Genomic DNA, 20,045 nt, shown 5'->3' on the forward strand with positions numbered 1-20,045 from the left:
CTAGTAGTTCTGTTGCCATCTTTGGTTTAGCTTCCAAGAGAGTTAAATTTCGAGATTCATCTTCCAGACGAACCGTTGATTTCTTTGCTCTTCACTAGTTAACAGGAGGCTATTGTTAACAATTTGTTTTTACACACCCTGTGTTTTCTGTTGCCTTCAATAAAGCCACACAACATACCTACTCCATTTTGTTCTGACTTAAAAAATCCCACCATCTGTAAGATAGTATGAGGTTTGAATTGATAGTCTATTTTGCCAGTTGTGGCAAAATATGTAAGAACTACAAAACGATTATAGAATAGAAATTTGCAATTTCTTTATAAAAATAATGAAACTTATATATAATTTTAAATTTCCCTGAGTCATATACTAGTAACTTATAATTTTTTTTTACGGGAACTTATAAATATTGATGACTAAAAAGTTTGAATTTTTTAGGGACTAAATTCAATTAATTTATTGACAAAAAAAATTCAATTCATTTATATTTCATATAGACTAGAAACATATTTAAACAATTTTTTTTGAGAAACAACCATTATGAAGTCAAGTAGGTGAGAATACCCAATATACAATGGCTTCTTCTTGACTACTATAACACTGAATTCAAAATTACCTGCTATGTTTACTTCTCCATGTCATCCCACCCTCCTTATAATAATAAATATTATTTTCTTTTCATTTCTTATATTCATAAATAAATTGAACACTATTCACGTGGTGGGCATTAAATGATGCATGTTGTTTATTGAGTTATGATGTGAATACATTAATTTAGAAAAGGAAAATGAATTGTGTATATTCATATATTGCATACATCTAACAAACATTTAAAATGAGAACCGAAAAGTAGAGAGAATATACATGACAAATGATACAAAAGAGAAAAATAGAGAGAAAAAGAAAAAGAAGAGATATTTATTTAGTGCTGCAGAGTTTGTATATCTGAGTGTCATTTGTGACTAAAAATATATGTGACCAGATTGTCTTCATTGAGATCCACATCAACAGATGTATGATGCCGACAATTATATATATACTGTAAAATAATAACTTCATCTGTTGACTCTTGATTTATTCAAACAAAAACTTGAAGCAAGTATTAGCTAAGGAAGAAGAATGAAAAATGGGGAAGGAAAGGTGGTGTGTGTAACTGGTGGTTCAGGCTATATTGGTTCATGGATTGTCAAGTTTCTCCTCCAGCGTGGTTACACTGTCAGAGCTACAATTCGTGACCCTGGTAAGTGCCTCACTCTCTAGCATGTTTGCATCAACTTCTTTTTTTTTCAGATAATTTTGAAACTCAAAAGTTGTTATTCTTAAATTTGATTCTGACCTTAGAATCTATTATAGAAGGATTTCAGCAAATTTCTCCATTCATTCATTCATTCTTGACTAATTCATATTCATATAATTAACTTCTTGTCTTTGGTACTAATTTGTTTCAGCTATGATGTGATTTCTTTCTTTTATGAATGATTAATTGTTCTGGCATGCATATACGTATTTATGTAGGTAATCCCAATGAGGTTGACCACTTGGTTAAACTTGATGGAGCAAAAGAGAGGTTGCAACTATTTAAGGCAGAATTGTTGGAAGAAGGTTCCTTTGACTCGGCTATTCAGGGCTGTCATGGTGTCTTTCACACTGCTTCACCAGCTCTTTTAATAGTCAAGGATCCACAGGTTCATTAATCTCATTTTACTTTTCTTCATATAAGTTATATAGTTTTGACCTCTAAACATTTTTACTGAAAAAACAGTCATTTTTTACATGAAATAGCTAGTGTTCCATTTTAGTATAATTCTTACTTTTTTCTCAAAATTAAAAAGTTTATGGTGAAGTCCTTCACTAGCATTACATGATTGGAGAGGAAAACTAAAAGGAATCATTTTCACCAAAAAAAAAACTTATAAATAATGTTTGTGGAGTGGTCAAAACTCAAAAAGCATATATAGAGATATCGTTGTCACCTCTTTTCTACTATTATAAAACATATAGATAGCAATAATGTACCATTAAGAAAAAGACAAGCATTTATCCAATTCTTAGGTCAGGATTCCACCCTTATTAAGAAAAATAAATAAAGGATAGCAGATTCAATGGAATCTGACAAAAATCTCACACTAAAACTACTCAAACTATCATAGTATCATTCACTTCAAATGATTGAGGAGAAGCATATATATATATATATATATTGGTGAAATCTCACACTAAAACAACATTGGTGCAATTTGATGAAATATAATTCAACATTATTATAAAAATCTGTCTACAAGGCCTCAAGAAGAGAAATGACCACTTTAGTTATCATTTCAAAACAGAACAGTTTCCTGTTTATTCATTTTGTATTCTCTATTTCAGGCTGAATTAATTGATCCAGCGGTGAAGGGAACACTGAATGTTGTTAAATCATGTGCAAAATCCCCATCTGTGAAACGGGTTGTTTTAACATCTTCTATAGCTGCAGTTTTAAACAATGGAAGGCCTCGAACTCCTGAAGTAGTAGTTGATGAGACATGGTTTTCAAATCCTGATTTATTAAGGAAGCAAGAGGTATGCGCCATTTACACGGTGGTGCTTAATTAACATGTTAAAATTTTATTGGTAGAATAGAGAATGAAACGCAGTTTAATTTGGAAACAAATGTGATTATTTGTTGACATTTTCTACTTGTTTGTCTATGTGTGTGTTTATTTTTTGTTTCCAACTTTCCATCGTATATATGTATTTTTTCAGAGGTGGTATGCATATTCAAAGACATCAGCTGAGGATGTAGCAAGAAAATTTCTCCAGGAAAACAACATTGACTTGATTGTTATGAACCCAGCAGTGTGCATAGGGCCTCTCTTACAACCAGAACTTAATGAAAGTGCAGCTGCAATTTTAAACCTAATAAATGGTAATCTTTATTTACTAGTGAAGTTTTTTTCTCAACAAGCATTCTGTTTTTATCTGCATTGGGATTGCATGATAAAAGAACTCTTTCACTTGTTGGCTTGGTGCAGGTTCACAAACATTTCCAAATTTTACTTCCGGATGGATCAATGTGAAAGATGTTGCAAGCGCCCATATTCAGGGATATGAGTCTGCTTCTGCTAGTGGAAGATATTGTCTATCTGAAAGAGTGACACACTTGTCTGAGCTTGCTAAGATTTTACATGATATGTATCCAACATTTCAAGTTCCAGAGAAGTAAGTTTAATTTTTGAATAGTTAGCAATTTTTACATTTGAGTTACTCTCCAAGCACATGATTATATGTGTTCTCACACATTTTATATTTAGAGAATTGAGTTTTTCTAATTACATTTTCACTTTTGAACCATGTTATCAGGTGTGCAGATGATAAGCCTTTTATACCAACATTTCAAGTTTCTAAAGTAAAGGCAAAGACTTTGGGAATTGAATTTGTTCCCTTAGAAGTGACCCTCAAGGAAACTGTGGAAAGCTTTCAAGAAAAAAAGTTTATAAAATCCTGATTCGTGATTTCTCCTTAATTGGGGAATAAATGTTGATAACTGCAGCCACGTTTTGTTGATGACTCTTGTTTTAAGAGGAATTGTTAATGTTAAATAAGCTTTCTTAATAAGAGGCACAGCAAACAAATGGGGATGACCCCTTTCCATGTGTGGATAGAAATCACCTGTCCTTGTCCTTGTTTGATGTTCATTTCTCTGTGCCACTAATGAAATAAAAAATTGTGTTCTATCATTTAAGAATTGCTTATTCATGTACTTTAATTTATATAATACAATTTTATTGGTGAAAAAAAAATAGATAGTAAAAGTAACATAAATTAAGGGTTAACTAAATTTTTGGTCCCGTAAAATATGGTCAGTTTAATATTAGTTCCTCGCCAGAGTGAAAGTGTGGAAAGCATGTTTCAAATTTTATTGGTGTGATAGAGTATAGGTTGTGACCCTCTACCACTTTTAATTGCTATGTTTGAAAATTCTTCTAGGCAGGAATCAATTCTAGTGAGAAACGTTTATGAGGACCTTTTGGGTTTTAAACGTTTACGGAACTAGTTATCGCTTCCATCATCAATTGAAATTAACAATGCAAAGAGTTCCAACGCTTGGTTTTCTTTTTCACTTTATTTTTTCAATTTAATCATTGGCCTATCTCCTCACCACCCATTTAATAAATAGCTTAGTTACTTGTTCACCACTAAAGAAAACAAAGAGATAGGATGAGCAATGAGGAAGGGAAGTTGGTGTGTGTGACCGGTGCTTCTGGCTACATTGCTTCATGGATTGTCAAGTTTCTTTTGGAACATGGTTACACTGTCAGAGCCACTGTTCGTGACCTCAGTCAGTGCCTCCCTCACTTTCTTCATAGTTTCATATGGTGTTTTTTCTTTCACTTTTCCTTTTTATGAATGACTCTCATCATCATGATGTTGTAATATTGGTAGAAACATGTGGATATATGCAGGTAATCCCAACAAGGTTGAGCACTTGGTTAAACTTGATGTAGCAAAGGAAAGGTTGCAACTGTTTAAGGCAGACCTGTTAGAAGAAGGTTCCTTTGACTCTGTTATTCAGGGCTGCCATGGTGTCTTCCATGTCGCTTCACCTGTTTTAATGTTTGTTGAGGACCCTCAGGTGATTGTTGAGAGTTGAGACGAGTGAGCAAGTTAAGGGACCAGGATCCTCTCATGTTGAAATTTTCTGGCTAGGACCATGTTGTCACATGACATATGAGGATCCCTTATATATTAACTAACATCAACAGCTAACCAAAACAAACTAACTACATACAGCTTAAATCATACTGTGTTAACTACAGTTCATGTGATTAAGGATAAGCATAAGTGTTGTTTTTTAGATGGTTTCACTTTTTTTTAAAAAAATGTCAATCCAAAGTACCAGTTTATCCAATGTTAACTTTAGATTTCTTTATTTCAGGCTGAATTGATTGATCCAGCGGTGAAGGGAACTCTAAATGTTCTCAAATCATGCGCAAAATCACCATCCGTGAAACGAGTTGTCTTAACATCTTCTACTTCTGCTGTTCTATTTAATGGAAGGCCTAAAAGTCCTGAAGTAGTGGTTGATGAGACATGGTTTTCAGATCCAGATTTCTTAAGGGAATCAAAGGTTTGTTCTACTTTTCCTAATTGTTTTACAGGAATGAATGAAGAAGCTAATGCAGCTGGAATATGTGATTTTGACACTGTTGAAAGTTGTTTCTTCTACCACTTTATTAGTTAGCTAAGCAGCTTATCTAACCCTGCTAAAGCCATACAATGAATAGAAGAAAATACCATGACAGCAGTTATAGTTAAAGGGAGAAAGGCGAAACAGAGGGATTTAAAGATGGGAGTAATGCCTAATTGACTAATGTGAACTGAGAAAAAAAATTAAAAGCGAAAAAGAAATTCCTTGTTTTTTTATATTCATAAGGAAATTCTTTGCAGAAATGAGAATATAGTGGATGAGTAGATAAATGGTTTGGGCATGTTTGGAAAATAGAATGCTCAATAAGGAGAGAGGGGGAGGGGGGAGCACCTAGTAACACTGTAAGTGAAGCCATTAAGAAGGATTTAGAGTGAAATGGTTTGTTATTTACATGTTAGACATGATTTGTGATAAAATACTATGACCTCATTTGAGCCACATTTCTTACTAACCTTCTAGTGGGAAAAAAAAAGTCTTTTTGATGCTGAATGATATACATTAATCACAAGATCAAGCGGAGGTCACCATGTCTTGAAGGGTATCAAAAAGGGTTTTGGTGCTGTATTTGGATTTGTTTGCATGAAGTGGTAATGTTACTCTGCATAAGCTCATGGTATCAAAGTCTCAAAATGATTAGTTTCATGGTTGTTGGTTGTGGGATACCTCGTGCACATAGAACCAAACAAAAAAACTCATGATGTTCTGTGTAACACACTTTATGCTTCAATTAATTCCAGTTTCTTGTCATTCTTATCTCAATTTTGTGTCTTCTCTACCAGCATTTCTCAGGAAGACAAAATAATGCATTAATAGTAAAATTTCCTCCTATTGAAAACTTCCTTGGTCACTCTTACTTCCATCAACGTCTTGACTGCTTTCTAACTTTCTTGCCATTTCCTTATAGTTTTTTCATAAGTGGTACACACTTTCAAAGACTATGGCTGAGGATGCTGCCTGGAAATTTGCAAAGGAAAATAAAATTGACATGGTTGTTATCCTCCCGAGTATGGTGGTAGGACCTCTCTTACGACCAGAGGTTAATTTTAGCGTTGAGCCAGTTTTAAACATAATTAATGGTAATATGTATTTACTCAAACTTCTATACCCTGCTTTCCCTGCATCTTTGAATGTTAATTTCAATAATGGTCCTATCATTGATGCAGGTGTCCCATTTCCAAATTTGTCTATTGGATGGGTTGATGTGAAAGATGTTGCTAAAGCACATATTCAAGCATATGAGATTACTTCAGCTAGTGGAAGATACTGTTTGGTTGAGAGAGTGGCACACTTTTCTGAAGTTGCTAGAATTTTACATGATCTGTATCCAACATTGCAAATTTCAAATAAGTAAGTTGATTCCTATAACTTGGATTCTTATTTGAAAGCTTGACTCATGCTGAAAAATCAACATAGGAGTTGATTTAAGCCATGTTTAAAAGAGCTTATTTGAGTTTATTTTATGCAAGTGTTTAGGAGAGATTATGTAAATAGCAAGTCTACTTATAAGTTGTTTTGAACTTATTTTTACAAGTTGTTCAAATTAGCTTAAGAAAAAAGTTTATACTTATCCATAATTTATTTTATGTTTATTTTAATAAGGTTCTTAAATTAGCTTATAAATAATCGCTTATGTAAAAAGAGTTGATTTCCATAAGCACTTTATTAAGTTGTTTACCTAAATGCACCTTTCATGGTAGTTGCTAAATATATGTCAAAATTAACATTAAGGGAAGAAGTGATAAAATTATTAAGCACATGATATCTCAATGAATGAATGCAAGAACAACTCCTATTTAAATTATTTAGTGAAAATAGATTCTTGTATTATAAGCCTTATTCATTATATTCAATAGTTTTTTTTTTTTTTACTTTTTCTTTTCTTCTCATATAATAATATGTTCATTTTCTCTACAATGTTATCATCAGGTGTGTGGACGATGAACCATATGAGCCAACATTTCAATTTTCACAAGAAAGAGCCAAGAGCTTAGGAATCGAGTTTACTCCTTTAGAAATAAGTATTCAGGAAACCGTGAAAAGCTTCAGAGAAAAAAAGATTATCAACTTTTAATTCTTATAATCCACGTGATAAGATATCATGAGAGCTTTTAATTCATGTAACTAAATTCGCATCATTTTCCAAACAACACTGTTAATTATTGTTGTGTTGTGTTTTTCTTCACATAATTTATCTTTTTTATTTGCTTCTTTTTCACTTTCTCAACAGTATTTTTTTTTTGGTCAAACTCAACAGTTTATTAGGTATGTTGCCAATGAGCCTTATATTTGAATGCCTAGTCCATAAAAACAAGACTAGACATGGTTTAAAAAACAAAAAAAGAATGATTGGGCCTATGCAGACAAGCCCATAGTGCCGTCATTTTATGAGAAGTTCACAACAGATATGCCAGCCATTCAACCACTGTGGCAATCTCATCTTCAAGTCACAAATCATGATGCAGCTCCATCCATTATAAAACTGAGAATTAGAATAGCAGCAGAGAAGAAAACAGAGAATCATCAAGAATGTCACTGATGTATTTTTCTCAATGGAGTAATGCTCCCTGGGATAGTTGATGGGCATGGTGAGACCTTGGAGGACAATGCTGTTCTTGTTCAATTTAAGGTAATAACTGGCACATTTGACTCAAAGTGATTTCATTTTAATAGATTACTTATACAAACTATTGATAAAGTTTGGACTTAGATTTACCAATGTTTAACTCTACAGATTGAGTGAAACTCTGATTTACTTGTCACACCTTGATCATGATGATTCTGTTACATGATGGAAGAACAGGTACCGTGAATTTCGTGGCATTGTTCCATCCTCATTATGTCCCAATATGCGGGGTTCAATTTCAAAATTAAGAATATGCCAAGTTATGATAATCTTTGAGGTGTTTCTGTTTTTTGGCAATCATGCTGGGTTTAGGATTTTGTAATTTATATTGAGGAATGAGGAGACAACCATGAACCATGTAAACTTTGGTGATATCTTGAAGGGACTGGAGTGTACCTTGGATGGCATATAGTATCCTAATCCAATCTACCTTCAGCCTATTTGGCTAACACTTTAATATCCAATGTTTTAATGAAACTGAAATGTTACATAAGGATACATAAGGAACTTGGCTATTAAAGTGTTACCAACAAATACTTACTTTCACATCATCAATTTTCAGCCAAATATGCTGAAGGTAGATTGGATTAGGCTTCCCAGCAGGTGGCAAGGGGAGTGCATCTTCAACAAAATCATCCCATGCATTGATGTTGTCATTGATCGGTTCCTCAATGTTGTTGTTTTGTTCCACAATGTCAGGTATGTCCTTAAAGAGGTCCCTCAAATCCTCATCAGTAAGAGAAAAGCTTTCATAATCAATTTGATTATCAATTGATTCAATTCCATCCTGTTCAACCACAATGTTGTCTTGTTCTAGTTCAGTGTGGTTAGTTGGTGTTTCTCCAGTAGTGTCAGCTAACTCCTTAAAGAAGTCCTCCAAATCCTCATCAGTAGGAAAAAAGTTTTGATAATCAATTTGATCATTAAGTGGATCCTGTTCAACAATACATACAACAAGAAAGATAATGGTTTCTATTAGAAAAAACAGAGCAGAAAGAGAGCAGGGTTGTGAATAAAGAGAGAAAGATGAAGATATAAATGGTAGAGGTTTGTGAATGAAGAGGTATGGGTTCTGATAAAGAGAGCAAGACTAATGTGTAAATGGGTTGCAGTAAGTTAATAAATGAATATTAATAAATTAATTCAAAGCTAGTATTATTGATTTATTGTTCACTCACACACGTTTCAAAGACTAGCTGACAGATTATGCAACCTAACCCTGTTTTTATATGCAGCCTATCTCCTTTTTTTGGGCATCCTATCCTATCTCTCCAAAGCAATGTCAGTCTATACTTTATCACTCTAAAGATTACTCAGATGTTTGGACTATGCACAAATTATTTTCGCATAAGTTCTGCCACATTTGACCAAAAAAAAAAAAGTTCTGCCACATTTGACCAAAAAAAAAAAAGTTCTGCCACAGAGTAGTATAGCCACAATTAAATAGCTCACGAAATCAAAGAAAAGGAAGAAGATACTTCTATAAAATATGTAGCCTACTTTCAAAATTTTGGTCAACTAACCTTAAACAATTGCAACATAACATGATTTTTTTTTTGTAAGGATGCAACATCACATGATCAAAGACAAACAAATCATAAAAAACATTCAAATAAGACATTCCTTAGAGCTAAATTTAAAACACCCCTAAAAGTTTAGACAAACAATCGTAAAAAACATTCAAATAAGACATTCCTTAGAGCCAAATCATAAGAATTCAGCCAATTCATAATGCACAAGCTATGAGAATATTTGGCTCAGAAAATCAAAGAAAGGGAAGAAGATACACTCCATAACATAATCATAGACAAACAAATCATAAAAGCGTTCCAATATAGACATTCCTTGGAGCTAAATCATGAAACACCCCTAAAAGTTTATTCAAGTAAACAAAAACTTCATATGATAACCAGAGGCTTAGTTCAATTTAGAAAAAGAAAATTTCTATTGAAAATTACAACAAAAACTAAAAGCATGTGAAACCCCTAAATCATTGTGCAACAATATACGGACAATGGAGTCACCACCAGTAATAATCACTGCTTACATAATTCAGCATAAATAATTCAGCAGAACAAATTGGCCCGAAGAGCATAATCTTGACAAGGTGAAACCAAACTCTGAACATAATCATTCCCACACAATGAAAGTTTGTTGTTGCGAAGTTGAATAACACATTTCCCACTATTATCTCTTAAATTATACATGACAACTTCCAAACCCTGATACTCATTACTACCACTCCAAGTTTTATTTAAGAACAACACAATGTCACGATCTTCACAAAAGCACATGAGCGGCGAATATAACGGAAAGCCATCACATCGAAGATGCGTATAACTAATAGTCGCCAATTGGGTCCAAGATTCGTGAACTCCATACTCTCTCATTTGCCACACAACAAAATGAGTTTTGTTATGGTCATGAAAAAGGCACAGGCAATTCCTCAAAACCCCAAGGTTTGAGTGATCATGAGGCACCTCGTGACTAACACCCTCAGGCAGTGACAAAAATCTATATGCCTCTTGACGCATGTCAAAGGAAACAATTACCAAGTGGTCGAGAGTAACATTGGCATCTCTCCAGGAATGAGAATGGGAATTCAACTTGTCGAGTGCTAGCCAGTTCATACACCCATCCACGAATTGTCCTTCGAATGCCTTGAGCCGAAGTGGGAAACCATGGTTGCTCGAAACCTTTCTCCAACAAGCATCACCCATGCAATAAACTATTGTCTCCATTTTTTTCTCATCACAATCCCAAAGCACCATCACCACCTTGAAAAGACGAAGTTAAATAATGAAAAATATGCACTCCTTTTTTTTAACAATAAAAAGAATTAACTACTAACATATTGTTAGGTTGTAGGGGAATGGAGGTTTTTTTTTTAATCTATCATGTATGGTTCAATTTTTAGGAGGGGAGGGGAATGGCTCATAACTCAATTGTGTCCCCTCCAAGAGTGGGGGAATAAAATTACCCTTCACCTGCTACCTATGTTACTAGTTCAGATACATATACTGCACAAACCCCTTGTTTTGTTATTCTTACTTGAATTTTTAATAATGTTATTCTGACTTTTAGTTACAAATTAAGGGTGGTGATTATGTTTCTATTGAAACTACTAGTCAATTATGAAGTGTGAAGGTTGGAAATTGATACTTTATGTTTTATAAATTGATGATTCAGATTTTCATGTTACTTGTCACAATGGAATTCTATTACTGAAAATTGAATAGTAGTGACTGACTGACCTTGTAAGCGTGACGTGAATGATCATAGCCGAAGCCATAGTATTTCCAAGAATCGTAGGGGACAGCACAGATTGGTGACTTGCGAGACATGGAGCGTGTAGCAGGGTTCCATAGGCGGATCCAGACCTGTTCAGTTGGGTAGGAAAATTCATACCAGCCTAGCAAACAGACCAAGCCATTGTAGGAGCCAAGGATTGAGTAGTCAGATTTGAGGATTGAGTAGTCAGATTTGAGACGGGAACAGTAATCGGAGTACATGGACTTGAAACGGCGGTCACAGCCATCGTCGATCTGTGAGTAGTTGTACCTGACACGGGAGAACCAGTCATCGTCAATCGACGGTGGCCCATTAAGCAAACGACTCACCGGGATCGGAAAAACGCCATCTTCGATAAAATTGGTGAGTTCTAATTTCAGGAGGAAGTGCTCGTTTTGAAGCGATCTGTTGAGGTGCAGCTTCGTGAACGATTTGTCGTCGGAGATTAGGGATTTCCATGACTTGGACACGCACCGGAATCGCAACAGAGTCTTCACCGGAAGCCATGATAAGATTTCAATCACCAGTTCCCATGGGAGAACAGAAACACCACGGGTTAGGGTTAGGGTTTTTTCCTCCATCGTTGTGAATTCAATTCAAGTTTTTCACTTTGATTTTGATTATTTATACACGGAGAACGTATCAAGTGAGAGCAATGTTTATTATGAGAGATAAGAGTATTAAATAGTAATAGTTTAATATCATGTTTTGTTTTCTTTTATTTTAAACCCAAATCAATCAATATCAATCAATCAATATCAATATCAATATCAATCAATATCAATCAATCAATATATATTAGAAAAGAAGAACTTATATCGGGTTGATTTAGTGACGTGTCATTCTCACGTTAATTCTTAGTAACGTGTCATTCTCACGCTAATTCTCATAAAAAAATTCCACGTGTCATTCTCAGATTAATTTTAATAAAAAAATACATTTTTAAATTTTATATTTGATTAGGATTTAGGTTGTTTATTTCTTTATTTTATCTTAATTTATCTTATTATTTATTTTTAGAATATTAATTAATTTTATGGTATTTTTATTGAATTTTTCGGATTTTTAATTAATTTAGGATTTTATGAGTTTTTTTTTGTTATTTTCTAGATTTTGATAGTTTTTATCTATATTTATTTAGTACCTTTTTAAATTTTAGATTTGATTAGGATTTAGGTTGTTTATTTCATTTTATCTTAATTTATCTTATTATTTATTTTTAGAGAATTAATTAATTTTTATGGTATTTTTATTTAATTTTCGAATTTTTAATTAATTCATGATTTTATGAGTTTTTATTGTGATTTGCTAGATTTTTGTAAAATAATCTTGTAATTGTGTGATTATAATCCATTAAAATTTAAAAGATCTTTCCTAATTATATAAGATTCAGCATCAGTCATCTCCCCTCTATATATTATTATATAGAGTAAAGTACACTCACCCCCCTTAAGGTTTGTTAGAATTACACTCCACCTCATTCTTATCTAAAATCTACCTCCCACCCCATTTTATATAGAGGAAAATTTAGTGACGAAAAATATTCTTCATTAATAATTAGTTAATATTTAAATTGTTAATCAATAATTTCAAAAAAAAAATGTCAATATAATCCAATAAATTTAAAAATGAAAACATCACAATCCTCCTCATTCTCTCAATCGCGTTTTTCCTCCGTAAATTCACAATGAAAATTATGCAATAGCACACCTGCCTGATTTACAAACCATATCTCGAACATAGTGAAACATGCTTGTGTTTTCATATTTGGTAATAATTCAATTTTAATTAAAATAATCTCTTTATACCTCCAATTTTCAAAATTGGGTTGTAGGCCAAAAAAGCAACACAAATGGGTGAAGAAAATAGAGAAACAAAATTATGAAAATATAAAGTGGATATGAGGTTATTAGAGCCCAACGAGGCGGTGGAGCATCGTTTTTAACAAAATTCAACAATATCTTAGACCAACAGAGCGTTCGCTCACAACTTAAAGGGGTGAAATTCACAAGAAGTAGTTGAACAAGTGACTTTAGGGATGTGCGATTCATGTTCTGGGGTTCAGGTCGCAACAAAACTTTGAGGCATGGTGGTGCCGTGGGGTTTCACATTGTGGGTCAGTGGAGCCGTGTTAAAGGGAGTAAAGGCTTGGTGGTGGCCGTTTGTGGTGAGAAATATGATTTGGAGATAGATGGGACGTGGACTTAACAGACAGAGTGGATGGTTTTTTAAATTTAATTCAGTAAAATTATTTTCATAAATTAATGTAGGATAGTGTATATGCATTAAATTTATTTAAAATTTTACTAATCAGTAATTAGTTTTTAGTAGTGACGAATTTGTTTTCGTCACTAAATTTTGCCTTTATAAAAAATGGGGTGGAGTGTAGATTTTTAAAAAGAATGGGGTGGAGTGTCATTCTTGCAAATCTTGAGGGGGGTGAGTGTATTTTACTCTATTATATATTATAAAAGAATTAAATAACTTATCTTTTGTTGACACATGTTTTCTAATTCCAAAACAGATCTTGAAACCGAATTTTAAAAGATTTTCCCTAATTATCTAATATTTAAACAAACACGCTTAATCACATTCATGATTAATTGATATATCAAATACAATAGACATATTCCCCGTGTAACACACGGGAAAAAAACAGTAGACATGATAGTATCTATGGCTTTATCTTTCTCTTTCCGATAAAAAGATGGGATTCCATATGATTTTATTTCAAAAAAAAATTAATTTGATCTAATATTTTTCAATTCATTCACCATTACTAAACCCAACCAAATAAAAGCTCGTTTGACACACCGTACTAGACATGATAGTATAAACATTATGAACTTATCTATTGTTTGGTATGTTAGTGATTAGTAATTACAAATGCTCATCCATCTCTAACACTTATTTATACCCTTAACTCAACCAAGTAAGCTTGAACGATAAGAGTATGATGTATAAACTATTTTAATATATTTAATAACCGTCGCCGCCATCACCACCACAAGCGTCACCGCCACCACCTCCACACTCCACCACTGCCACCATGGTTGATATTGCCATCGTTATCGCCACTTCCACCACCACGACGCTCCAACAATGCCACCGCCACCACCACCACTGTCGCAGCCGCCACCTCCACCACCTTTGTCGCCACTACCCGCCACCACTACTAATACCATTGTCGCCGCCACCACTGCCACCATCATCATCTTCCTCCCTCTACCACTACCACACTGTCGCCACCATATTATATAGTATTTGACTAAACACTGTATAGTCTTATACTATACAACATACCAAACGGGCCTTTAATAATTTTCATCTCCGTTGGAAACCTAAAAACAAATTCGACAAGCCCAGAAAAACAACAATAACAACAACCCCTCCCCATTGATTTTGTGTCTTTTATGGTTCAAAACAAAAAGATTGCCACTAGATTATCGCTTTAACGTTGGAAAACTTTTTTTTTATCAAGTCATGAGAATTTACATGTTATCTTAAGCACCCCAGAAAGTGTTTCAGGTCTCATTGCTAATTCATATGTAGTAGTATTAGATATTGAGCAAACAAGCATACCACATTTCCATCCTCCTTCATGAAATCTATGAAGATATTTGTGAAACAAAAACTCCAATTTCTTGTGTTTGAATTTCCATTAGCAAAGCTTAAAAGCACATTTAACATAAATCCATGGATTGAAATTAAAGTTCTTTTAAGTGAAAGTATCAGAAATTCAAAAACACATTGCCTTATTCCTCTGGGCATTCTACATATTACATGACAAATTTCAAACCACATATCTTAAAGCATTAAACCCCAATCATTGTGCACCTTCTTCTCCTGGTTATGTCAGAATAAGCACGGATTATGTTAGAACTGACATCTCCTGCATTCAAGTGCTGAGTTAGTGAGTCATGAGTAAAATTTCTCAACATTTGAAGAAAGATGGCAATGCAAAGGGAAAATTGCTTTGCCACCATTCTGCTTCATCAACAATGATGAGTTCCCAATGTCTTGGAATGGTGATCGTTTTGGAGCTTGGAATCCACCTCTACCAGCATGTGCCTTTCTTTCCCCATTCCTCATACCCTCATTATGCTTGCTATTTTCTGTAACTATGCTATTGTTCTCTTTTGAGCAACAAACCACTACACGCTTCTCGAACTCATTCTGTGTGTCCAAGGGAATCGATGAACATTTGGACCCCTGAACTGAATTTTGTTCCTTTCTTAACCTTTCAAGATCACCACTGAGCATGGACAGTTTTGCTCTAAGCTCATTCTTTTCACTTTCAAATGAAAGCGCTCTTTGTCTCCATTCTTGCAACTGTAAAAGAAATCAGAAGATAAATGCCAAGAAGCACCACCTCATGCTTTATCTGATAAAAACTCAATTTTAGAATTTATTTTTGTCACATGATATCCTCACACAAAGCCAGTGATACACTAGAAATGTCATCAGCAATATGTAATCACATTTTAAACTCTGAATAACTGCATATATTGTATAATTATTCTATAGTTTATATGGCAATATATTGATTATTGCAGATAAAATGGGAAATATAGAACAGGCAACAACGAACTGTATCTTACAGAATTGTGTAGGGATTGGATTTGAAAATCGGAATGCAGGGCCCGATCTTCCCAAAAATCCCTAGAAGCTTGCAATTCCTCCATCTCCTCCCTCACCTGACCAAGCATCTCCTGCATTTGGGACCATTGCTCAGTCTCAGTTCTAACTTGCTCTACGATTCTTCGTACAACTGACTTGCAATGTCCGGAACACGGGTTCCCTTCATAAGACAACTTTTCCTGCAGGATTTGACAATGTGATTTTGGTAAGAATTCATTCATCTAATTCAGTTAGTCAAGAAAAATATGTTTTACATGAAAAAGGTTAACACTGTGCATTTTTTTCTCAGCCTTACAAGAATTAGTGCAATAAGGAAGTCGAATCAATTCATGTCTACATTTTCTTATTAGGGGTGGCTTTATTGTAGCCAACCGAAAACATTGGATGTATACGATAAAAACAAAATGTTAACAACCCTACAAGTGATGAGCAAAGAAATCAAGAATTTGCCTGATGAGGTACTCGTATTGAAGAAGATGAATCTTGAAATTCAACTCTCTTGGAAGTTGAAGCAGAACTGGTAACAGAACTATTAGCAGTGGACAACAGAGAATTATACTCTTCCTCCATTCTCTGTAACAATATCCCCTTTGACAATCCCTCCATTTTCCTTCTCAGAATTTCCACCTGTAAATTTTAATGAAATACATGAGAAATGAACACAGAGGAAACTAAAAACAGAAAATACAAAACATCACATAAACATCTACATTATTGGCAATCAAACTGATCTTAGCGAAAATCACGTGTGCGTGAGAGTCGTGTATTTTATAAGCTCTAAATAGTAGCTTGTGCATGTCATACGTGAATTGTGATTCTGAGGTTTTTAGAAGCTAAATTTGATTCCAGTTCTAGAATCAATTCTGGTGGAAGCAAGAGAGAGTAGTTTTGAACATAATCAATTTTGAGATTTCACAACTGGATTTCGCAACATACCCTACAAGAGTCTCATTTTTCATAACTGAATCCAAACATAAATCACTTCATTTTCAACTCACTTCTTCCGTAATCAATTTTAGCGAAATTGCAAAATCAATTCTGAAAACCCTGATCCAAACACGCACTAAAGCATACATGCTCTTGAAAAACATAAATAGAATAGCTTATTGGCAATCAAATCGATAAGAAATGCTAAAGGTACAGGGTAGTCAAAACTCAAGATGGATAGTAACCAAAGCACTAAGGCAAAACATGGGGGTTACTTAGTTTACTTACATTTAGTTTTCCACTTGCAACAATGCTATCATCAAATCTGCTACTTGTTTTAATTGACAAGCTCACATTTGCCAGCTCTTCAAACTCTCTCAAATAAATCTCATCTGATGGTCCTCCAATCCTCTCCAGTCGTCTCTGCAGAACAGAAACTTGTTTGTCAAAGTTTCTGCTGTTCCTAGTCTCAAAGTCCTTAACTAACGATCGCTTCTGCAACTTCTGAAGTTTCTCTGTCAAGGCATGAATCTCTTCATCCAAAACCATATTAATATTCTTTCCTTCACAAATCTTTATTCTTCCCTGCAATTCCACTTTGCAAGTTAAAGATCAGGCAATGCAAATCATCATGTTAAACAGAACAGAGTCTTACAAGAAGACAAGCCAAGTAAAATCATTGAAAAATATTATGTTTACAAGTTACAACAATTATTAGCAACTTGAAACAGAACTAAGCCAGTTCAAATGCACCAGCTGTGAGAATAACGATTTAATAGCTCACAAAATCAAAGAAAAGGAAGAAGATACTGCTATAAAATATGTAGCCTACTTTCAAAATTTTGGGCAATCAACCTTACAATTGCAACATAACATGATCATAGACAAACAAATCATAAAAAAACATTTAAATGGGCATTCCTTAGAGATAAATTCAAAAACACCCCTTGAAATTTAGACAAACAAATCATAAAAAACATTCAAATAAGATATTCCTTAGAGCCAAATCATAAGAATTCGGCCGATTCATCATGCACAAGCTATGAGAATAATTAGCTAAGAAAATCAAAGAAAAGGAAGAAGTTACTCACCATAGCATAATCATAGACAAACAAATCATAAAAACGTTCCAATATAGACATTCCTTGGAGCTAAATTATGAAACACCCCTAAAAGTTTATTCAAGTAAACAAAAATTTCATGATAACCAGAGCCTTAGCTTAATTGAGAATAAGAAAATTTCTATTGAAAATTACAACATTCAATCATGTGTTAGTAATGATAAAATATGGACTACTTTCCAATGAAAGCATTTTACTTTTCCTCAGCATTCATCATGAAAAAATGTGATTCAATTTGATCAAAGCAATTGGAGAAGAGAATATGAAATGTTGGAGAATGAAATTCCAAATTGGAAAAAAAGAAAAGAGAGGCACTAACAGAAACAAGGGTGCGAACTGCAGATCTTAGAATCCTCTCCATCTTTGCACGAGTCCTCTCCAACTTCTTGACCGCAATCTCCTTCTCCATCCTCAACAAGTTACACTCTGCCCTCAACATCTCCGCCTGAAACTTCCACTTCTCTTCCTCCAACGCCGACCCACCACCGCATTCGCTGCTCTCAACTCTCTCCCTTCTCCCCTCACCACCACCATGGTCCAACAGCACTATCGGAACATTCTTATGATCAGGTACCCGTTTCTCTCGATCAAACAAAGCTCCCAACCTGTTCCATTTAAGGTCCGTTCGGGCGGCGGAGGAGGAGGGTCTCCGGCGAGGGCGGCGAGGGAAGTGAAGGATTCTGGGTGTGGGAGGAGGAGGTGGGTGGTGGTGCCATTTGGGTCTTCTTGATGGTGGTGGTGCTGTGGACATTGTCTCATGCAGTGGAATGAATGAAGCAAGTTCACACAAGGTAGAGAGAGTATATAAGAGAGAGAGAGAGAGAGAGAGAGAGAGAGAGTGGTGTGTCGTTTCTTACTTCGTTGGCGTGCAACCTCGTGAAGAGGAAGAACAGGGATTTCAAATGAAAGGTGGTGGTGTGAGTGTGTTGTTGTTAATGACAACGTTATGTTATGTTATGTGTGTCTGTCTGTGTTTGTTTGTGTGCTTTTTGCCTCTCTATTTATTTCCAGCGTCTGAGTTGGACACTGTTTCTTCATGGGAATTTGAAAAAGACTTCACTCTAGTTTGGGTTTGGTTCAACCCTTTTTGTTTTGACTATGGTGTAGAGTTTTTGATAATGTGGTGTGCACACACTCCACTCATGTTTAGGTAAAAGCTACACCTTGAAGTTTCAACTAAATCCGCCGGATTCGGCGGTTATTCAAACGTGGTTCCAAACAAGCACTCATTAAATTATTGGATTATGGTGTTTCACTATGTTTTAAATTTGGTTATAAACGATCTAAACTATTTTAAACCGTTGACATAATTTAAAATTTGATGACTTAGATTTAAGATGGTAAATTACTAAAATAAGTTCATGCTTTCCTCGCTTCAGTCATATCCCATTCCCCCATATTTAACATGAGTGGAGGTATGAACACACTTCACTCATGTTTAGGTAAAAGTTACTCCATTCGTTTCATAATAACTGTCAACTTATAGAGAAAAGATTTGTTTCATAATAACTGTCTACTTATAATTTTAATGGAGGATTAATTTATGTTTTTACATATAATGTCCCTCTAAGAAAAATAAATAAAGAGAGATATAATACATTGTAAAGGGTAAAATAAGAGAAATAAATGATATGTTTTAAAAAGGTAATAAAATTAATTGTTTTTCTTAATATGTGTGCATATTCTCTAAGTGGGCAGTTATATTGAAACGAAGGCAGTACACCTTGAAGTTTCAACTAAATCCGCGTTTGGTCATTCAAATATGATTCCAAATGAGCACTTATTCTAAGTTTATGTTAGAATTTTAAGTCAACTCACTTACATATAGGCTCAACTTTGAAATGTAAACTACTTAGTTAGTCAGAGGTTCTAGCTAGTATCATATTTAGAACCAATTATCTTAAAAATTTAAATTATTCAATTAACACAGGAATAATTTTATATCATATATTTTCACTTTTTTTTTAACATATTATTCCTATTTAGGTCAAGATCAGGGGCGGAGCCACCGAGGTGGCTTATCGGTGCTCCGCGCCCCCGAATATTTTCGATATTCATACTAGTACTAGGTATATTATTTTTCTAGCACCCGTGATAATTAATATATATTACAAGGTAACACAGGTCATATAACAATTAGTGGCTCAGTGATCTACTCATGAATCAATTCTCTCCTTGTTTTGGGTTCAAATCCTTTTGGCCCCATTTATTTTCATTTTTAGACAAAAAAAACTATGAAAAGTAAAAACGGATA

The 20,045-nt window shown here is 34.3% G+C and overlaps 3 protein-coding genes across 5 annotated transcripts; 1 reads left to right on the plus strand and 2 right to left on the minus strand.

Moving 5' to 3' along the window:
• Nucleotides 1-991: 991 nt before the first annotated feature.
• LOC130745085 (dihydroflavonol 4-reductase-like) lies at nt 992-7,398 on the plus strand. Its single transcript, XM_057597230.1, has 13 exons — nt 992-1,240; nt 1,516-1,685; nt 2,368-2,559; nt 2,743-2,905; nt 3,012-3,198; nt 3,340-3,481; nt 3,604-3,662; nt 4,182-4,318; nt 4,443-4,612; nt 4,916-5,107; nt 6,093-6,264; nt 6,352-6,535; nt 7,115-7,398. Exons 1-13 carry the CDS (start codon nt 1,120-1,122, stop codon nt 7,257-7,259), a joined length of 2,034 nt encoding a protein of 677 aa, XP_057453213.1. The 5' UTR covers nt 992-1,119; the 3' UTR covers nt 7,260-7,398.
• A 510-nt stretch (nt 7,399-7,908) lies between these two features.
• Nucleotides 7,909-11,793, minus strand: LOC130747772 (F-box/kelch-repeat protein At3g23880-like). Of its 3 annotated transcripts, none has more exons than XM_057600804.1 (3): nt 11,066-11,793; nt 10,364-10,588; nt 7,909-8,745 (listed from the first exon to the last, which is right to left on the minus strand). In XM_057600804.1, the coding sequence occupies exons 1-3, from the start codon at nt 11,681-11,683 to the stop codon at nt 8,335-8,337; spliced, it is 1,254 nt and encodes a 417-aa protein (XP_057456787.1). In that variant the 5' UTR covers nt 11,684-11,793; the 3' UTR covers nt 7,909-8,334. The 3 variants fall into 3 exon arrangements, with proteins under 3 accessions (XP_057456787.1, XP_057456786.1, XP_057456785.1); XM_057600803.1 differs by having other exon boundaries at nt 8,606-8,745; nt 9,859-10,588; nt 11,066-11,782; XM_057600802.1 differs by lacking the exon at nt 7,909-8,745 and having other exon boundaries at nt 9,713-10,588; nt 11,066-11,780.
• Nucleotides 11,794-14,831: 3,038 nt separating this feature from the next.
• Nucleotides 14,832-18,750, minus strand: LOC130747773 (uncharacterized). Its single transcript, XM_057600805.1, has 5 exons — nt 18,111-18,750; nt 16,959-17,255; nt 16,194-16,370; nt 15,704-15,922; nt 14,832-15,434 (listed from the first exon to the last, which is right to left on the minus strand). Exons 1-5 carry the CDS (start codon nt 18,540-18,542, stop codon nt 15,021-15,023), a joined length of 1,539 nt encoding a protein of 512 aa, XP_057456788.1. The 5' UTR covers nt 18,543-18,750; the 3' UTR covers nt 14,832-15,020.
• Between the last annotated feature and the right edge of the window lie 1,295 nt (nt 18,751-20,045).

Source organism: Lotus japonicus, chromosome 3 (genome assembly GCF_012489685.1).
Source record: "Lotus japonicus ecotype B-129 chromosome 3, LjGifu_v1.2".
NCBI lineage: Eukaryota > Viridiplantae > Streptophyta > Magnoliopsida > Fabales > Fabaceae > Lotus > Lotus japonicus.